The sequence below is a fragment of the Elephantulus edwardii genome, unplaced genomic scaffold (genome assembly GCF_000299155.1).
Source record: "Elephantulus edwardii isolate Elephantulus edwardi_28Jun2011 unplaced genomic scaffold, EleEdw1.0 scaffold00316, whole genome shotgun sequence".
In the NCBI taxonomy this organism is placed as follows: domain Eukaryota; kingdom Metazoa; phylum Chordata; class Mammalia; order Macroscelidea; family Macroscelididae; genus Elephantulus; species Elephantulus edwardii.
The window spans coordinates 1,936,103-1,953,970 of record NW_006400066.1 but is presented as its reverse complement, the minus strand read 5'-3'; the positions used below and the strand labels follow the sequence as shown (position 1 = coordinate 1,953,970).

Genomic DNA, 17,868 nt, shown 5'->3' with positions numbered 1-17,868 from the left:
TATACATATATGTATATACATAATGTATATACAAATATACATATACAGCCTAGAACACTCTCAATTAGATGGTTAGGTGGACTTAAGTAATTTTCAGACCTGCAGAATCTCCAAATATGTGCCTTCAACATAGTTTTTACAAGACTTTATTGGAGTTGGTGCTTTCTTATAACAAAGAAGTAAAACTAGAAAGACACAGGGTAACCAGAAAACAAGAGCACCAATCCAAGCGAGGAAGCTTCCAGAATGGCAGTGAATAGAGGAGGTAGGATAGCCACTGTACAATAGTCCAAATCAGATGGCTCATGTGATCCAGGGAAGACTTCTTCAGGAGGATCAAAACTTAACAGTCTCATCTAATATGATGAAACCAACTTGTGAGATTTGTTAAAAACTGAGACAGACTCTAGGAATGAAATATGAGGTAAACATAGGAAACTCAACAAATAAAATCACAACAGGGAAGATTAATAACTCCAAGAAAAAAAACAAAAAGTTACATAAGAAAGAAGTACGAATAAGCTATAAATAACTTTTATGTGGTCATAGTAATATAAATGTTGTTGTTATTGTTGTTATTGTTGTTGTTATGTGCCACCAAATTTCTTGCCACTGATAGCCACCCTATGTACAACAGTTTGAAATCCTGCTCAATCCTGTGCCAACCTCATTGTCTCTGACACACCTCTCCCCTGCACTGCCCCTCTACCCTTCCAAGCATCATGTCCCTCTCCAAGGTCTGGTGTCCCCCACCTTGTATCATGCCCAAAGTATGTCAGATGAAGCTTCAATACCCTTGCCTCCAAGGAGCAGCTTGGCTTCACCTTCTCCAGGATGAACTTGTTTGTTCTCCTAGCAGTCCATGGTATAGTCAGTACTTTTCTCCAGCATCACAGCTCAAAGAAAGCAATTCTTCTTCTACCTTCCTTAATCACTGTCCAACTTTCTAATGTATAGCAAGTAATTGTGAAGATGATGGCCTGGATCAGGTGCACCTTAGTCTCTAGACTGACATGGCTGCTCTTCAGTACTCTGGAAAGGCCCCTGACAGCAGATTTTTCCAGTGCAATTCGTCTGCTGAATACTAATCCAATGGAGATTTTGACTGAACTATAGTGGGAGAATGGAGGAAGGAAAGTGAGAAGAGTCCACAAGGGCTGTTAAAGTGAAATAGAAGAAAAAAGAACTAAGTCCGTTGCAGTGGATTGTTTCCATAAGGGGCCACCAACCATTGTTTTCATCTTCTATCAACAAGTCTTTCTTCTCACTGAAAGATAGAGATTTTTCTTCTCTTTTGAAATCTGGCACCAATCTCTGAGCCAGCAATTTGATCTGACCAGTGGATATGACAGAGTAACTTCTGGGCCTGACCCTTCAATGTCTCTCAGCTTATTTTCCATCTTCTTGGCAGTCAGTTTCCCTGTCAGAGGCCCAACCACCCTACTAGGCAGGAGGCCATCAAGGGAAAGAGAATCCCTGGAAGATAAGAGACGGCACAGGGAGCGAGTGACCAGCCAATCCCCAGCCACTGGCTGATGCCCCAACATGAAGCCACCCCGCCCAGCCAATGTCACACCACACAAAGCAGAGACAAGCTTCTCCTGCCAAACTAGCCTCAATGAGCTCTGGCCAAATGACAGAATCTCAAAAAAATAAATAATAGCTGTTGGTGTAAGCCAAAGGTTTTTGAATGGTTTGTTAGGCAACAGTAGATAACTGAGAGAAATACATTGCAAAGGAAAAGCAAAAAATATATATATAAAGTTCTTGTCTCTGGGGAATAGAATATGGTGAGATGAAGGAGGATTAATCAGGAAACTGCTGGGGGTTTTAGCATAAAGCTAGATTATCATTTTATTCTTTCAGTTATATGCATCTTTGATTTCACCAAAACACAAGGCATGACAAACAAAACCAGAGAATGTAGATGCAATATAAAAGTCTACCTGATAAAATGACAAGAGCAGATAGGTTCAAGAGATGCTGACAGCCAGGAAAGGGATGGGAGGGTTCAGAGTGCCAAGTTCAACCTGAACTTGTATGACCCAGGAAGTCACGGATGCAAAGTGGGTTCTCAACAAATGCCACATCATACAACAAAACAAACGCACAAAACAAAAGCAGAAGGGCCATGGACAGGGGGTGAGCCGAACTTAGATTTCTCTTCAGAAGCTGGGCTCAGAGTATTGTGTGCATGCACTCCACACGGCTCAACCCTTAAACACTCTCAGCTCTCACCTGGTAATTAATGTTCAAACAAACCAGCACCGTCCAACAACTTTTTCAAATGCACAGCCTCTATTCTACCCACTCCTGCAAGCTGTCCCCATGCAGCACTATACCATAGCAGGCCCAGCTGCCAAGAGAGAAGAGTGCCCCTACACCCAAGGGCCAAATGCCCAGTGTTGTGTGGACCTGAGTCCACAGCCATTCTCAGCTGGCCAGAGTTCAGCATGTGGTCAGTGGGAAACTACCCCTGTAATATGCCTGTCACTTGTTTTTGCTATGTTTTTTATTGACTATATGTGTTTGGTTGTTGTGAAATCTAAGGATGGACACCTTGGACAACCTCTTCCCCAAGGCCAGAGTCTGACAGAATTGTGAAGCTTGGCTTTGAATAAGAAAACCTAAGTTTGAAGACTGGGTCCACCTTGTAATGACAACATAAGCACATGTCAACCTCTGACAACTATACAATGGGATCACTAATTCCTATCTCATGCATTGTGGATGGGGAGAGAATGACCTAATCAACTGAAAATATTCAACATATTCAGGGTGCTACATAACAATTTGCTTTGATCCACAATCAATATCCTTGGCACCAGCAAGTCAGGAAATCAAAAGGCAAACTGCATTGGGAAAATCTGCTGTCAAGGATTTCTTCAGAGTGCTAAAGAGCAATGATACCAGTTTAGAGGCTAAGGCGCACCTGATCCAGGCCATGGTCTTCACAATTACTTGCCATGCAACAGAGAGCTGGAAAATGAATAAGGATGACAGAAGAAAAATCAGTGTCTTTGAGCTGTGATGCTGGAGAAGAGTATTGAACATACACCATGGACTGACAAGAGAACAAACAGGTCTGTCCTGAAGAGGATGAAACCGGACTGCTCCTTGGAGGCAAAGATTTTGAAGCTCTGTCTTTGGACGTGTTGCCAGGAACACGTCCTTGGAGAAGGACATCATGCTTGGAAGGGTGGTGGGTCAATGTGGAAGATGAAGACCCTGGAAACCGTCTTGGATTCACACAGTGACTAAGGCAATGCGGTCAAGTGCATCAGAGATGGTGAGATTGGCTCAGGATAGAGCAAAGTTCAGAATCATTGTTCACAGAATCACTATAAGTCACAGTAGACTCAATGGCACATAACAACAACAACAACAACAACAATTAACACTCATTTACTTGAAGGAAGGGAGGCAACAATACAAACAACTGTGCTATATCCAGTCATAGTCAATTCTGATTCATAACAGTCCTCTTTTGGGTTTCCAGAAGGCTGTAATCTTTATGGAAGAAGACTTCTCATGTTTCTCCCATGTAGTAGATCAGAACCAGTGACCTTTAGTTTAGCAGCATAACACATATTACATTAATCACCACATCTCTTTTTCTATAAAGTCTAAAATAAATATCCCAAGTCTTGAACGTTCAGGAAACACAGAAACCTCCAGGCTTAGTACAAAGTGCTTAAACCATCCAGTTTCAGAAAACACACAGTTCCACTCAAACCTATTTAGGGGAGGAGTACTTGGGAGCAGGGACGTTTGATTAGCATAGAAAGTTCAAGCTTCAGCAACTTGGCACTGTAGCATCTATTTGATACTTGAGATTGTGTCTATAAAAACGGAAGAAAGACATTCTTTAACCTTGATTTCACCCAACAGTAATATCAGTAATATTTGCCCTGGTTTTATAACTGTAAATTATAAAACCTTACATGGCTCCTTCTATAGTTTCTTTCTCCCATTGGAATTTTTAGGTCTTAGTTATTTCTGCAAGCATATGAGCTCAATGCAGTGAAATAAAGGGGTTCAGGATATGTTTGATGAGGTAACTAGATCTGCCTTCCATTCAACTGCTCGGGGACATTCCCTTCCAAATGGATGAAGGCTTTTGGAGCCTTTTAAATACTTAAGAGATTATTCCAATGTATTACAGGAACTTTGTTTAGATTATACAACTGCCTTCCAAATTTTTTGTTTTGTAACAAGACAGTCACTTTTTCACTCACTTTAAGGTTTGGGGTTTGTTTTAGGTCAAAGTTATCAAGACATAAATGACTTCCATTTCTGGCACAACTTTTGATTCTGAGGACTATAAAAAAAAAACCCAAACCCCAGCAGATACTTTTTTTAAAGGATAGATATAAAGTAGCTTGTTCTTTCCTTTTTATCCCCACAAAATTGGGGGCAATTTTTGTTCCCTTTACCCTGAGGTCAGTTACCCCTCTACTCCACTGCCACTGAGTCAGTTCTGACTAACAGACCTGGCAAGACAGAGTACAGCTGCCCTATAGAGTTCCCAAGCTGTAAATATTTACAGGAGACTGTCTCATCTTTCTTCCCTGGAGTGGCTGGTGAGTTCGAACTGCTAACCTGTTCATTAGCAGGCCAACAAATCTTTCACCACTGTACCACCAGAGCTCCTTCTTGGGCTGGTCAAACTTATTGCTGTGAAGTTGGAATCAGCTCATAGCTGCTCCTCCATTGGGTTTTGTAGGCTATGAATTGCATGGGAAGAGATTGCCTATCTTTCTCCCACAGAGTCAATAAGTGGATTTGAACTGTGAGAGAGAAGTGGCAGTTGGGTGAGGGGTGCCACTCCCTACAGACCTCATAACACCACCAGCACTCCCTCGTAGGTTGGCAGCAGTAGCTAAACCAGCTTTCCCACAGCCATTTACCAACCTCAACAACTTAAAAAGTAAGCCACGTAGAAAATGCTTGTCATTCCTCTGTAGCATCTGGTCCCCACAGGATCCTCATCATTTCCTTCACTGTGCATTTCCAAACTGTGCAGTTCTGCAATTGCATCCTGGTCCATCTTCAACCTTCTGCCCCCAACCCTCACCTCCTTGTACCCCCAATATGTTTTTCCCAATTAAAAAAAAAGATAATGGGGGGGGAGAAGTAAGCCATGGACACAACACTCAAGACCTAGTAAAACATGCATCGTTCTCATGAGTAACCACATAGGGGATAAGGTGCTTTGCCTTCTCTTAGGAGTGGCAGCAGCTCTCACACAGGCATCTTAATAAAAGAATCACGACAGCGACTTGAATCCCTGCTGCACATTTTACAAGGGCCCTCGAAAGGCCTCAAAGAGGTCTTTCATAAGCAAAGATAAACCAATACTATCCATTTCTGTAGCGGCACAAATGCTTGTTTTTGTTATGTGCTGTTGAGTTGCCTGTGACTCACAGCGACCCTATGTACAACAGCACTAAACCCTGCTCTATCCTGTGCCAACCTCACTGTCTCCAACATACCCATTACCTCAGTCACTGAATCAATACACCTCATAGAGGGTCTTCCTCTCCTGTGCTGTTCTCCTCCATGCTCCCAAGCATGATGTCCCTTTCCAAGGACTGGTCCCTCCTTGCAATATTCCCAAAATATGTCAGACGAAGCTTCAGAATCCTTGCCTCCAAGGTTTAAGCCTCTCTAGGATGAACCTGTCTTCTTAGCAGTCCATGGTATAGTCAATACTCTTCTCCAACACCACAGCTCAAAAGCATCAACTTTCCTTCTATCCTCCCTAGTCACTGTCCAGCTCTCTGATGCATAACAAGTGACTGCAAAGACCATGGCCTGTATCAGGCTCACCTTAGTTTCCAGAGTGACACCACTGTTCTTCAATATTTTGGCGAGGTCTCTATAGCAGACTTTCCCATCACAGTATGTCTTTTAATTTCCTGGCTGCTGGTGCCAAGAGTGTTGACTGTGGAGCCAGAAAGAATCAAATAGTTTTTGGTTTAAAAAAAAAATCAAACTGATACTTCCATCTTGTTTTGAAATCACTTAATAGTCTCTCTCATTGCTTTGGACTTGGAACCAATTCATACTTGACCTTCCATTAAATTTCCCAAGCTATGAATCGCATGGGAACTGCTGCTGGATTTGAACTGCCAGAGAGGTGTGGCATATCACATCACATATTGGGCTGGGCTGGTGGCCTAGTAGCAAGAAGATGTGCTGCAATCCTGAAGGCATGTGGGTCAAGGCCACCTGCTGCTCTGCAGCGGAAAGATGGACTCTCCTCCCATGCGACTGGTATGTTGGAATAACTGCCTCTGAAAACCTGCCAGAGGGTCAACTATGGGTCAGTTCCAACTCAACAGTACACAACAAAAAGTAATGGAAAACTGTTGAAATCCACCAGTTACTTTGTGGGCAAATGGCAGGCAGTCTCCTGTCATAAGATTTACCACCTCAGAAACTGGATGGAGGATCACCCTGAGTTGGAACAACTCCATGGCAGTGGGTAATGAAAATTAACAATACCAATGAGACACATGCTAGTTAAGACATGCATACTGTTGTCATCGGCTGCTGTCCAGTCAGCCCCAGCTCAAGGAGAACCCATGTGAAACAGAAAAAGCACTGCCTGGTCTTACATCACCCCCATAACTGGTTTTAAACTGAATCACTGTGATTCATAACTTCTGCACTGGCTGCTATGTGGGAGTAGATTGCCAGGCCTTTCTTCCTAGTCTATCTGAACTTAGAAGGTCTGCTGGATCCTGTTCACCATCACAGCAACCTGCAAGGCTCCTGGTGGCTATGATGGGACAAGGTCCAGGAATCAAAGCCAGACTCTCTGGATCAGAGCCTACACTCTTCACAACACACATTATCAGCTTTAGCACCTGGGATTATGACATAGTAAGACATTTCAATAAATTGCTACAACCATAGCTTAAAGCATGTATTAGGTACTTTTAAGTTGGCATGCTCTTTATTTAAATAATAGTGTTATTAACACCACCTATTCCCTAAGGGAAGCCCTCAGTGATGCACATGTGGCAGGCTGCAAATGGAAAGGCTGGAAGTTTGAGTTCACTCATGAGTTATCCTGAAAGAAAGTGCTGGCAATCGATTCTGAAAAATCAACCTCCGAGAACTCATGAGGCAGAGTTCTACTGCAAGTCACATGGGGTTGCCACAGGGTCGATTTGATTCAACAGCTGCTGGTTAAGGGAGCTCAAACACAAAGAAATGAAGCTACTTTCACAGAATAAATGACCAGGTGGTATTTCATTCAGAATAGCAAACGTCCAATCATGCTTGGAAGGGTGGAAGGACAGCACAGGACAGGAAGACCCAGGATGAGATGGATTGACTCAGTGACTGGAGAAATGCTATTAGGTGTGCCAGAGACAATGAGACTGGCTCAGGATAGGGCAGGGTTCAGGGCTATTGTACACAGGGTCACTGTGAGTCACAGATGACTCAACAGAACACCACAACACAATCAGTCAGGCTCGTGGATACTCACAGTGATTTCCGTGTCTTCAGTTAGCATTAAAGAATCTGGCTTAACACAAAAACCAAACTAAATCCAACAAAACCAAACTTGTTGACGTCTGGCTGACATGAACTCATAGCTGACCCTGCAGTGGCTTCCAGAGGCTGTAAATCACACCAGAGAGGAAGGCTCCTCTTACTCCTAAGAAGCTGCTGGCAGAATTGAACTCCTAGAGAGGAGCTGCCTTTGGGTTCCCAGTGCAATTCCCTCACATTTAAATATCTAAGTCAAATAAACTTAAGTCTTCTTTTATGTTGAAAAACACTAAAATATTTTTAATAAAAAATGACTCTTCATTCTAAACCCAAAGTGCGAGAGTTCCCAGAATTCCCTTAGAATCTTAATTTGAGGGAGACTGGCAAGATCCTCCCCTGAGATTTATAGCCTTAGAAACCCAAAGGAGAGTCAGCTGTGAGTTGGCTCTGACTTGACATGATGGCAATAAAGGAGGGAGAGAGAGACAGAGAGAGAGATACACACACATTTTTATTTACATTGGTTTTCACCATTATATAATTACAAAGGTCCATAAGGCAATCAGCGGGGTTTTTTCAAGGTACTGTGTTGGTTTTGGCTCTTCAAATATCATTAACTTAAAAAGAAATCAAATCACAGCTTGACTGAAAAGTTGCCTCCCTGAAAATTCAGTGTGGTTGAAAACTGGGCTGTCAGCCATCAAGAATGCGATTTTTCTGAGAAGGAGGGCTAAACCTTGCTGCCACTTGCTTAAAATGCTTATTTATTATTATCCTCTGTACTGATCATCCACTGGGAGTTACCGTCTGTCCTTGAAAATGGCGCTTCCGATAATGTTTCGCTATCTCTTGGCAAGCCCGTCAGCGGCAAGACTAGTACAAGGGCTGCTTTTTGAAATGATGGTGACATGGGGCTGTCCACAGTCGCTTTATCAGCCATAAGCAAAGACTTCCAAGAGATAAATCACATGCAGGATAGCCACCCTGGAATCTGCTTCATCTTTGGTAAGTTCCTGTCTAGAGTCTCTTCCAAGTTTCCTGGGTTTGCACTCGACCACTGGCCTAGTGGGTAGGGAGTTGCCTGGCCAGCCCCGACGCCCACAGTTCAATCCACCAACTGCTCTGTGGGAGAAAGACACACAATCTTCTCCCATGCAACTTCTTATAGGGTGCCACTGAGTAAAGTACAATTTATAGTGACTCTATGAATAACAAATCATCTGAACCCTGTCCTGTCCTGTGCCATCTCACCATCTCTAATATACCTGAGCACTTTGCAGCAATCACTGTATCAATCTATCTCTTCCTCTGACCCTCTACCTTTTCAAGCATGATGTCTCTTTTCAAGGAACAGCCTCTACTAATATTCCCCAAGTATGTGAGATGAAGCTTCATTACCTGTGCAATTGACAGCCTCTGAAAACGCACTGGAGAGTCAGTTACGAGTTGTTTCCAGCTTGCTGGCAATGAGTTAAGAGTTTCAGTTGACTAACTTAAAAGACTACAGTCAGAAGCCACCCAGAGGTGCCAAAGAAGTAATGCATGGTATGTGCCTCCAAAAATATTACAGTCAAATCCTTCCGTGGAGCAGTCACCCTATAACACATGAGGTTCACATAAGTTGGAATCGACTCTATGACACTAGGTTTGAGTCTCTTCCGATGGCTATCAGAAGAACTGTCAGTGACTCCCAGCTTTGAGGTGAGGTATTTATGATGATAAGGCCCTCATGAGCAGAACATGGCATGCAGATAGCATGTAACAGAAATACAATAACAATGAATTTGTCAAAAGTGGTTAGAAGGGAGCATCAACTAATGGTTTAACTTGCAGAATCTGGAATCAGAGTGTCCTGAGTTCAAACACCAATTCTCTTACTGACTAGCTAGGTGCCCTCACACAAGTTACTGCAACCTTTCTGAGCCTAAGAATTATGATACCAACTATAGCAGATAAATGTTAAAACAGGGTCAGGGGCTGGGGAGTGAAACCCAAAACCTCAACATTGCCACTAAGTCAATTCTGATTCATGGTGACTCCATTTGCTACAGTATTAACGAACTGTGCTGCCATCCCAGGAGCACTTGGATCAAATTCACTGGCTGCAGGACAAAGATGCACAATCTCCTCCTGTATGATTTACTGCTCTGAAAACCGGTGGAGGGTCAGCTACTCAGCCATAACAAAACAGGTCCACAGGGACTTTGTGCCTGTGATCTTTACAGATGCAGAGTGGCGGGTTTTCCTCCCTCAGCACCCTGAGGAGGCTCAAGCCACCAACTTGAAGGTTAGTAGGGTGCCGCCCTCTTGATTAAAAGGCCAAGCCCCTCTGGTGGTCAGAACCCACTGGCTGCTCCTTGGGAGAGAGAAGTAAAATCTCTTCTTGTGTGATCTACAGCCTCAGATACCACCAAAGGGTCAGTTATGAGTGGGTTCTGACCCCATGGCAATGTGTGAGCGAGCAGAGCTCAAACCATGTGCGCCATGCAGGGACTTTTCAGTAAGCACCTCCTTTGATCAAAGAGGAAAATTAAAGTGTGGGTATTAAGTGGCCCATTAGTCATACCTGAGAAGAACGGGAATCCCAGAACATTTGATTGTGCTTATGTGAAACCTATACTTGGACCAAGAGGCAGTCGTCAGAACAGAGCAAGGAGACACTGCATGGTTCAATATTGGGAAGGGGGTCCGCTAGGGATGTATTCTGTCTCCATATTTTTTCAATCTGTATGCAGAACAGATCATCTGGGTGGGATGGAGGACCTGAAGCGCTTGCTGCAGAAGGTCAAGGACTGTAGCCTTCAATACGGATTGAAGCTCAACATTATTAAACAAAGATTCTCACCACTGGGCCAATTGCCAGAATCAGTATGGATGGTGAAGAGATTGAGATACCTAACAGTTTTAGTTTGTTTGGCTCCACAGTCAACACTCTTGGTACCAGCAGATAGGAAATCAAGAGACAAACTGCACTGAGAAAGTCAGTTGTCAGGGACCTCTAAAGAGTACTGAAGAGCAACGACATCAGACTAAGGTGCACCTGACTCAGGCTATAGTCTGCAGTTGTGTGCTATGCATCGGAGAGTTGGACAGTGACTAGGGATGATAGAAAGAGAAATGATGTCTTTGAGCTGTGGTGCTGGAGAAGAGTGTTGAATATACTATGGACTGCTAGGAGACAAACAGGTTTGTCCTGGAGAAGGGGAAGCCGGAGTGCTCCTTGGAGTCAAGGATTCTAAAGCTTCGTCTGACATACTTTGGGAATGTTGCAAGGAGGGGCCATTTCTTGGAGAGGGACATCATGCTTGAGAGAGTGGAGGGACAGTGCTGGAGAGGAAGACCCTCAATGAGATGGATCGACTCAGTGATTGCGGTAGTGGGAGTAGGTGTTGGAGAGAATGAGGTTGGCACAGGATAGAGCAGGGTTTAGGGCTCTTGTACATAGGGTCACTGTGAATTGCAAGTGACTCAATGGCACATAACAACAACAACAACAATAAGATGACAGAGAACACAAACCCCAGTACCCTGTGTACTGCCTCACAGCCTGGGCAGGAACTCTGGAAGCTATGAGAACCCATGCCTCTGGAGAGGCTGACAAGCAGAGGCTGGAAAGAATGAGACCAGACTGGTGAAGCCCACTCCATAGGTAGGATACTCTCTACAGACAATGGGCTCAAAGACCTCACGCATCTTGGACCCACCTGGCCAGTTCTGTTCACTACATGGCTCCATCTCAGACCACAAGCTTGATACCCACCACCTGGCATGAACACTGGGCTCTTCCACCACTGAGGGCTGCTGAAGTCCCCACCCTGTCTTCCCACCCTGAGGAGAAATCCATGCCTCCCTGAGAGACTATCTTATCCTGTTGTGTACTTTCGAGTTGAAACAGAGCCATAGCTGACCCACCAGTAGGTTTTCAGAGACAGTTCATCACACAGGAGGAAACTGCCCACCTTACTCTCATGGAGCAGCTTGTGGATTCAAACACTTTGCCTTTGGAATTGCAGCACAGCTTCAGACCACTAGGCTACTAGAGCTCCCTAATCTTACCCTATTCTTGTTGTTGTTGTGTACTGTCAAGTGGGAACGGACACAAAGCTAATCCACCAGCAGGTTTTCAGAGACAATAAATCACACGATAGGTAACTATTCCTCCTTTTCCTGCAGAGCAGCTGGTGGATTCGAACAAAGTGCCTTTGTGATTGCAGAGAAGTTTCTTCCTACTAGGCCACATAATACTTTATCACAAAACTCAAATGTCTGTTTTCTGGTTTAAAAGTCAATGCTTCAAGAGCCATTTAATTTCCACTGACATCAGCTGTTCTGAAATAATATATTCATGAAAATAAGTATTCATTAGGAAAATCAGATACCCACTTGAGCCAAAACTTGAAAGCTGTCATCTGCCAGCTTTTCTTATTACCGGCAGCTGAGTTCAGCAAGAGCATGGGAACCACCTCAGGAAACTGCATGGGTGACCACAGACAGTATCTATACTTAGCAATAATTAAACCCCAGATTAAGAATCTCAAGCATCCCCAAAGTAGTATGGAATCAAAGTATAATTAGACTGTAAATTGGCCTTCCCGACAAAGGGCAGTGGATTCCGAAAGCAGCCTGATTTTGTTATCTTTTGCCCCCAGAAAACATTACTCCCTCCATGCTGAATGTCGCTGCCACTTCCCACTTTGTTTGCTTATTCCAGTTAAGTGCAGGGAACCTTGGAAAGACACTGAGAAGTAAGGAGGCTGACCCAGATCAACAGGGGGAGAAGGACACCGCTGAGCAGTACCATTTTAAAGGATTACGTTTAAAAACTATTCCAGAAATGTTTATTATATATGAAAGCACAAAGACATGTAGCTGAACACTATGTTTTTATGTGCCAGTCTCCTCCCTGTGTGAAATCAGAACAGTGGTTTAGACCTCTGAGGTCCTGTGGCGTGGTGGTTGTTTTGAGAAGTCTTTTAGGCAATAAGTGCAGCTGTACGGAATCTCACAAGTAGAGTGTGATTTAGTGATGGCACACTCAACCCAGGGGGCTCTGATTCCATCATAAAGAATGTGAACTCTCATCCAGAAACCATGAGATTTATGGTGCAGTACAACTAACTGAAAAAAATCAGAAATAAATGAAAACAAACTGTTTTAATAAATTTGGAATACTTCAAGTATTGCAACAACAGGCAAGTAATAATTTTCTTCTGGAAAAATATATTATGATGTTATGTAAAAATATTTATTACATATTTTGGTACTTGTGACTCCAGGGACAGGAGAGTACGAAGAGACAGATGTTTGCTGGCCATAACAGATAGGTGGCGCTGTGGCTCACGGTAGATCAGGGTTTAGGAACCTGGGCTAGTACTAAAGCCAGGCATGCCCAAGTTTTCAGCATCAGAATCAAAACGCCAGATAGCTACCATAGAACGACATCTGACTCACGCATGAGCTATTTGCTTTTGGCTGTATTACTAAGGAACTTTTCGTTTCAAGCATTTGCAAAATTTGTCCTTAACTTCTATCACTTAGAAAAGTGACATTCTAATGAAATATGGGCTTTCTGAAGCACAGTTGAGTTAAGAACTGTGCAAACCTACTGCCATTTGCTCCTGGGTGGGTCACCACTTGCAAACACTGCCATTCGCTGCAAACAGCTTTTCCTTTCCCCTAGGAATGTTCTCTGTGGTTGGCTTCAGAGGTCTTGTGTCCAGCTATCTGACTTCATCTTTTCCTGGCTTCTTCACCAACTGCAATTAGTTAACTATTTAAATTGCCTGAGATTCTCCTTTCTTCTATCAAAAGCAACTGTATCATGTATGCGAAGTGGTTCCCCTCAACAGAGAAACCAGTAGAGATTATCTTTAGATGTTTATCATATTTCTTTCTCTCTCTTTTTAAACATAAAAAAATGTTTCATTTGAATTTTTTTAGGTTGTTGCACATTTTCTTCCCCCTTCCTTCTCCCCCTCCCGGCCTTCCATGTAATGCACATGTTGTTCCAGATTGTTGTCATACATATAATGTCTAATCATATATCTGTGTTATGCAGATGACACAACCTTGATAGCTGAAAATGAGGATATGAAAAGCTTGATGCAGAGAATCAAAGACTGTAGTCTTCAATATGGGTTGAAGCTCAACATCAAGAAGACAAAGCTTCTCACTAGTGGGCCAACTGGCACCACTATGATAGATGGAGAAATGATTGAGGTTGTTAACAATTTCAGCTTGGTCAGATCTACAATTAATATTTTTTGGCACCAGCCGTCAGGAAATCAAAAGATGAACTGCACTGGGGAATCTGCTGTCAGGGACCTCTCCAGAGTTCTGAGGAGCAATGATATCAGTCTAGAGACTAAGGTGCTCCAGATCTAAGCCATGGTCTTTGCAGTTACTTGCTGTGCATCAGAGAGCTGGATAATGACTAAGGATGGCCGAAGAAGAATCAATGCCTTTGAGTTGTGGTGCTGGAGAAGAGTACTGAACCTTCCATGGACCAAGAGAACAGTGTGTTTTGGAAAGGGTGAAACCAAGTTTCTCTTTGAAGGCAACAATTTTGAAGCTTGTTTCTCTTTGAAGGCAACAATTTTGAAGCTCCCTCTCACATTCTTTGGGCACAAGGCCAGAAGGGACCAGTCGTTGGAGGACATCATGCTTGGAAGGGTGAAGGTACAGTGCAGGGAAGGAGGACTCTGGATGAGATAGACTGACACAATTACTGGGGTAAAAGGGTTAGATGTGTTGGGAATCAGTGAGACAGGCTCAAGATAGGGGAGGCTTCAGAATTATTGTACATAGGGTTTCTATGAGGCTCAAACAACTTGATAGTACATAACAACAATCATATATTCCTTTTGGACAGTTCTTCCTCTCACGTGATCTAATGCAGTATTCATTAGTTATCCACTCTTTTCCCATTATCTCCCCAATTCCCTCATGTCTGTTCCATTTTATAACAGCAGTGATATTCAGTATTTGTCTTTTCGTGACTGAGATATTTCTCTCAGCATAATGTCCTCCAGGTTTCCCCATGTTGTGTAATGCATTACGAGATCTCTGTTTTTCAATGCGCATAATATTCCACTGTGTGAATGTATCTTAGTTTTCTATCCATTCATTTGTTGAATGAGTCAACTTGGGTAGCTTCTATTTCTTTACTAGTGTGAATAATGCAGCATGTGTTTGAGTCATAGCTCTGGTTCCTTTAGCACATATTCCCAGTAGTGGATGTGCTGGATCAAATGGTATTTCTCGCTCCAACTTTTTGAGAAAGCGCCATACCTCTTTGCATAGTGGAAATACCATTTTACACTCCCACCAGCAGTGAATGAGAGTTCTGATGTCTCCACAACCTTGCCAGCATTTGCTGTTTGCTTCCCTGTTGAACTTTGCTATTATGGGGTTTTCTTTGGGCGGTGGGGAGTCTTTTTAAAATTATTTTGTGTGTGTGTGTATGTACAATCAAGTTTGATCTGATTGGTACAGAAGGAGATTGCCCCTCCTTCTCCAGCAAAGCTCCTGGTGGATTCAAACCATATACCGCTAGGATTGCAGTGCAGCTTCTTGCCACTAGGCCACCAGAGCTCCCTGTTGAACTCTGCTATTGTTGCTGGGGTGAGATAATATCACATAGTTGTTTTGATTTGTGTCTCTCTGATAGCTAAGGATTTTGAACATACCTTCATGTGTGTGTTTGCCATCTGAATGTCCTCTTTGGTGAAGTGTCTATTAATATCTGTGCCCATTTTGTTTGGGTTGAGATGGGAGTAGTCTATAAATTGTAGATCTAAGTCCCTTAACAGATTTTATCATCTTTTTGTTGCCAGTTCTTATTTCATCTAGACTCAGTTTCCATCTCTATAACGCTGTTAGTTGTCATCAAGTCAATTCAGATCCAAGGGGATCCCACCTGTACAGATTAAAACTGTTCCACGGGATTTTCAAGCTGTGACGTTTTAAAAGGCCTTTCAAGGCAGAGTTCTGGCTGAGTTCTTTAGGCCAGCTTTTCAGAGTCAACTGCTTCACGATTTGGGGCACCCAGAGGTGTGGGTGTTAATACCTCTACCTCATAGGGTTGTAGAGAATCCTGTCACTGTGGCTGGCACTTGTTACTCGCAGCAGCCATGGCTCATGGGGACACAAGGGCAAAACTAAACTTACTGCCAATAAGTCGATTCAAACTCACAGCAAGCTACATGGTAAGAGTAAAACTGCTGCATAGGGCTTATATCTTAGGAAAGCCTGTCACATTAGCATTTATCTTAAGAAAGCCTATCACCAAACCCTTTTTCCCCTTTCAGCTGCTGAGTGAGTTCAAACCACTAACCTTTTATAGGTTAGCAGTAATAGGCCAACTGCTTGTACCACCCAGGGACTGGTGTTCCAAAAAAAATTATTTCTGTTCCTTCCCTCTCTCCCAACCATCCAAACGGATGCAAATTATGTGGTAACAGTTGGTAAGCAATCTTCTTTTGGAATATTTTCATTTTGAAAGTAACTAGGAATTCTATCCAGAAGTCCACCATTTCCCCATCATCATCATCATCATCATCCCTCATTCTCTCACCACTACCACCCAAGGACAGTGGGGGCGGGGGGCACTTAGGAGTGTCCAAACTGCAGAGGTGGGTGCAGGGGAGGGGGGCTAGGAAGCCAAGAGCTTTCTCCAGGGATGGTCTCAGGCTGGCCCAGAGAACACAGTAAATCTCACAGAACTATGTTTGACGTTTATAGTTGTATTTTCCAATTGCAGACTTAAATTAATAATACTGAAAAACAGCCAAGGATATGTAAGTCATTTATCTCTTCAGAAGCACAACAAGATTTTCAGGGCTTAGAAACTCCAGTGGGAGTTGGTAAATTGAATTCGTGGTTTATCTTCCCAAGAGTTCAAAAACTACTGGCCTCAAAGGCCTGCAAAGATAAGACCACCTCTGGCTGAAATGATAGGAGCTGAGCCCTAGGAATGCCTTTTAGCCCTAGGAATGCCTTCCTCCCTGGGGAAGCTCCTTTAATCAAAGCCAGGGTGTGTTCACCAACATGTAAAATGAGAAATGAGAAACTGAGGTGGAGAGAGAAGAAATACCTTCATTTTTTTGTAGTTCTCTGGCCAGAAACTTCTCTTTCCCAAGGACCAGAACTTGTCACCTTAAGTTTAGCTTCCCACCACCCTCCACCTCCTCATCCTGGGGTTGGCAAATGCACTGGGAATGTGCTCACTGGCTGGACATTATCACTCGGACAGTTCAGAGAGAACAGCCTTTCAGAGGAGGCTTCCAGAGCCACAAATTACTTTCCAAGCACGTGGGGCTCCCGGGCGCCTCCCTCGGACAGCAGCCTGGCCCTGGCCCGTGGGCCAGGGAAGACTCCCGCACTTGGTATCCAACTCTAGCCTTGAGCCCAGTCTGTGCACGTACTGAAACCCGTTATCCTGGCACAAAATCGAGAACTGGAGCCTCCAGTAAACACCACTCTGGCCGCACCCTTAAAGGACTGGGATGCCCCGTGATAGTAGTTCTCGATCTCACTTATAAATCAGGATTCTGCTGACAAATCTCCGTGTTTCCACGAAACAGAAGGCTTCCCGGAAAAGCCCCTCTCTTCGTGGTTCTTTAAGTGTCCAGAGTTCTTAAATCCTCCTGCAAGAGAGCACTACCCGGGGGACGGGAAGGCGCGCGTCACCCCCTGAGCGCACGTGGGCTCGCCAACCCCCCAGGTGGTCACACGCAGGGCGTGTAAAGTGAAAAGCAGTTATTTTCCAGTCCGTGGACTTTTCAGAGAAAGATGCCAAATGCACGTCCCGAGCCAGCTGCACTCCGCGGGCACCTAATTACTACCAGATGTGGGGCGCGCGCTGGGGCCATCTCGAGTCCCCTAGAAACACCGGGCGCCGCACGGCCAGTTCTCGGACAGAGACCAGCACCGACGAGAAAGGAAAGGGACCCGGGCCAGAGCGCAGAGAGCGGACCTGCAGGAATTCTCGTCCCTCCACTCTCCTCGGCATATTTTTTCAATTAAAAAAGTTGGAAGCTGGAATCCGTAAACAACGATTTAGAACTTCAAACTACTTTTCCAACTACATGACGAGGAGGAGGAAGACGTGCACGTTTAAAAGCCCCAACCGCTGGCTTCCCTCTAGTGCCCGACGTCAGAGTCGGAGAGCGCCCAAGTGTCCACGCACCACTCCAAGGAGAGACGAGGTGCAGTGTCGCCCCGCGCGCTCGCGAAGCCCGCTGCTCGTCCTACCTTTCATGGTGACGGACGAGGCGCACCACCAGCCAGGGAGCTCCGCGCGAGCGCCGCGCTCAAGGAGGTCCACCCGGAGCCGCCGGTCACTGCGCGCCCATGGCC

The 17,868-nt window shown here is 44.2% G+C and overlaps 1 protein-coding gene across 1 annotated transcript in view; it reads right to left on the bottom strand.

Annotated features, from left to right (window-relative positions):
• The window catches only part of COLEC12 (collectin sub-family member 12), a 294,036-nt gene extending 276,176 nt beyond the window's left edge, over window positions 1–17,860 (bottom strand). Inside the window, exon 1 of the mRNA XM_006901296.1 lies at window positions 17,764–17,860. Within this exon, the coding sequence (XP_006901358.1) occupies window positions 17,764–17,770 (7 nt within the window). The 5' untranslated portion in view covers window positions 17,771–17,860. The remainder of the gene's footprint in view (window positions 1–17,763) is intronic.
• Window positions 17,861–17,868: the final 8 nt, after the last annotated feature.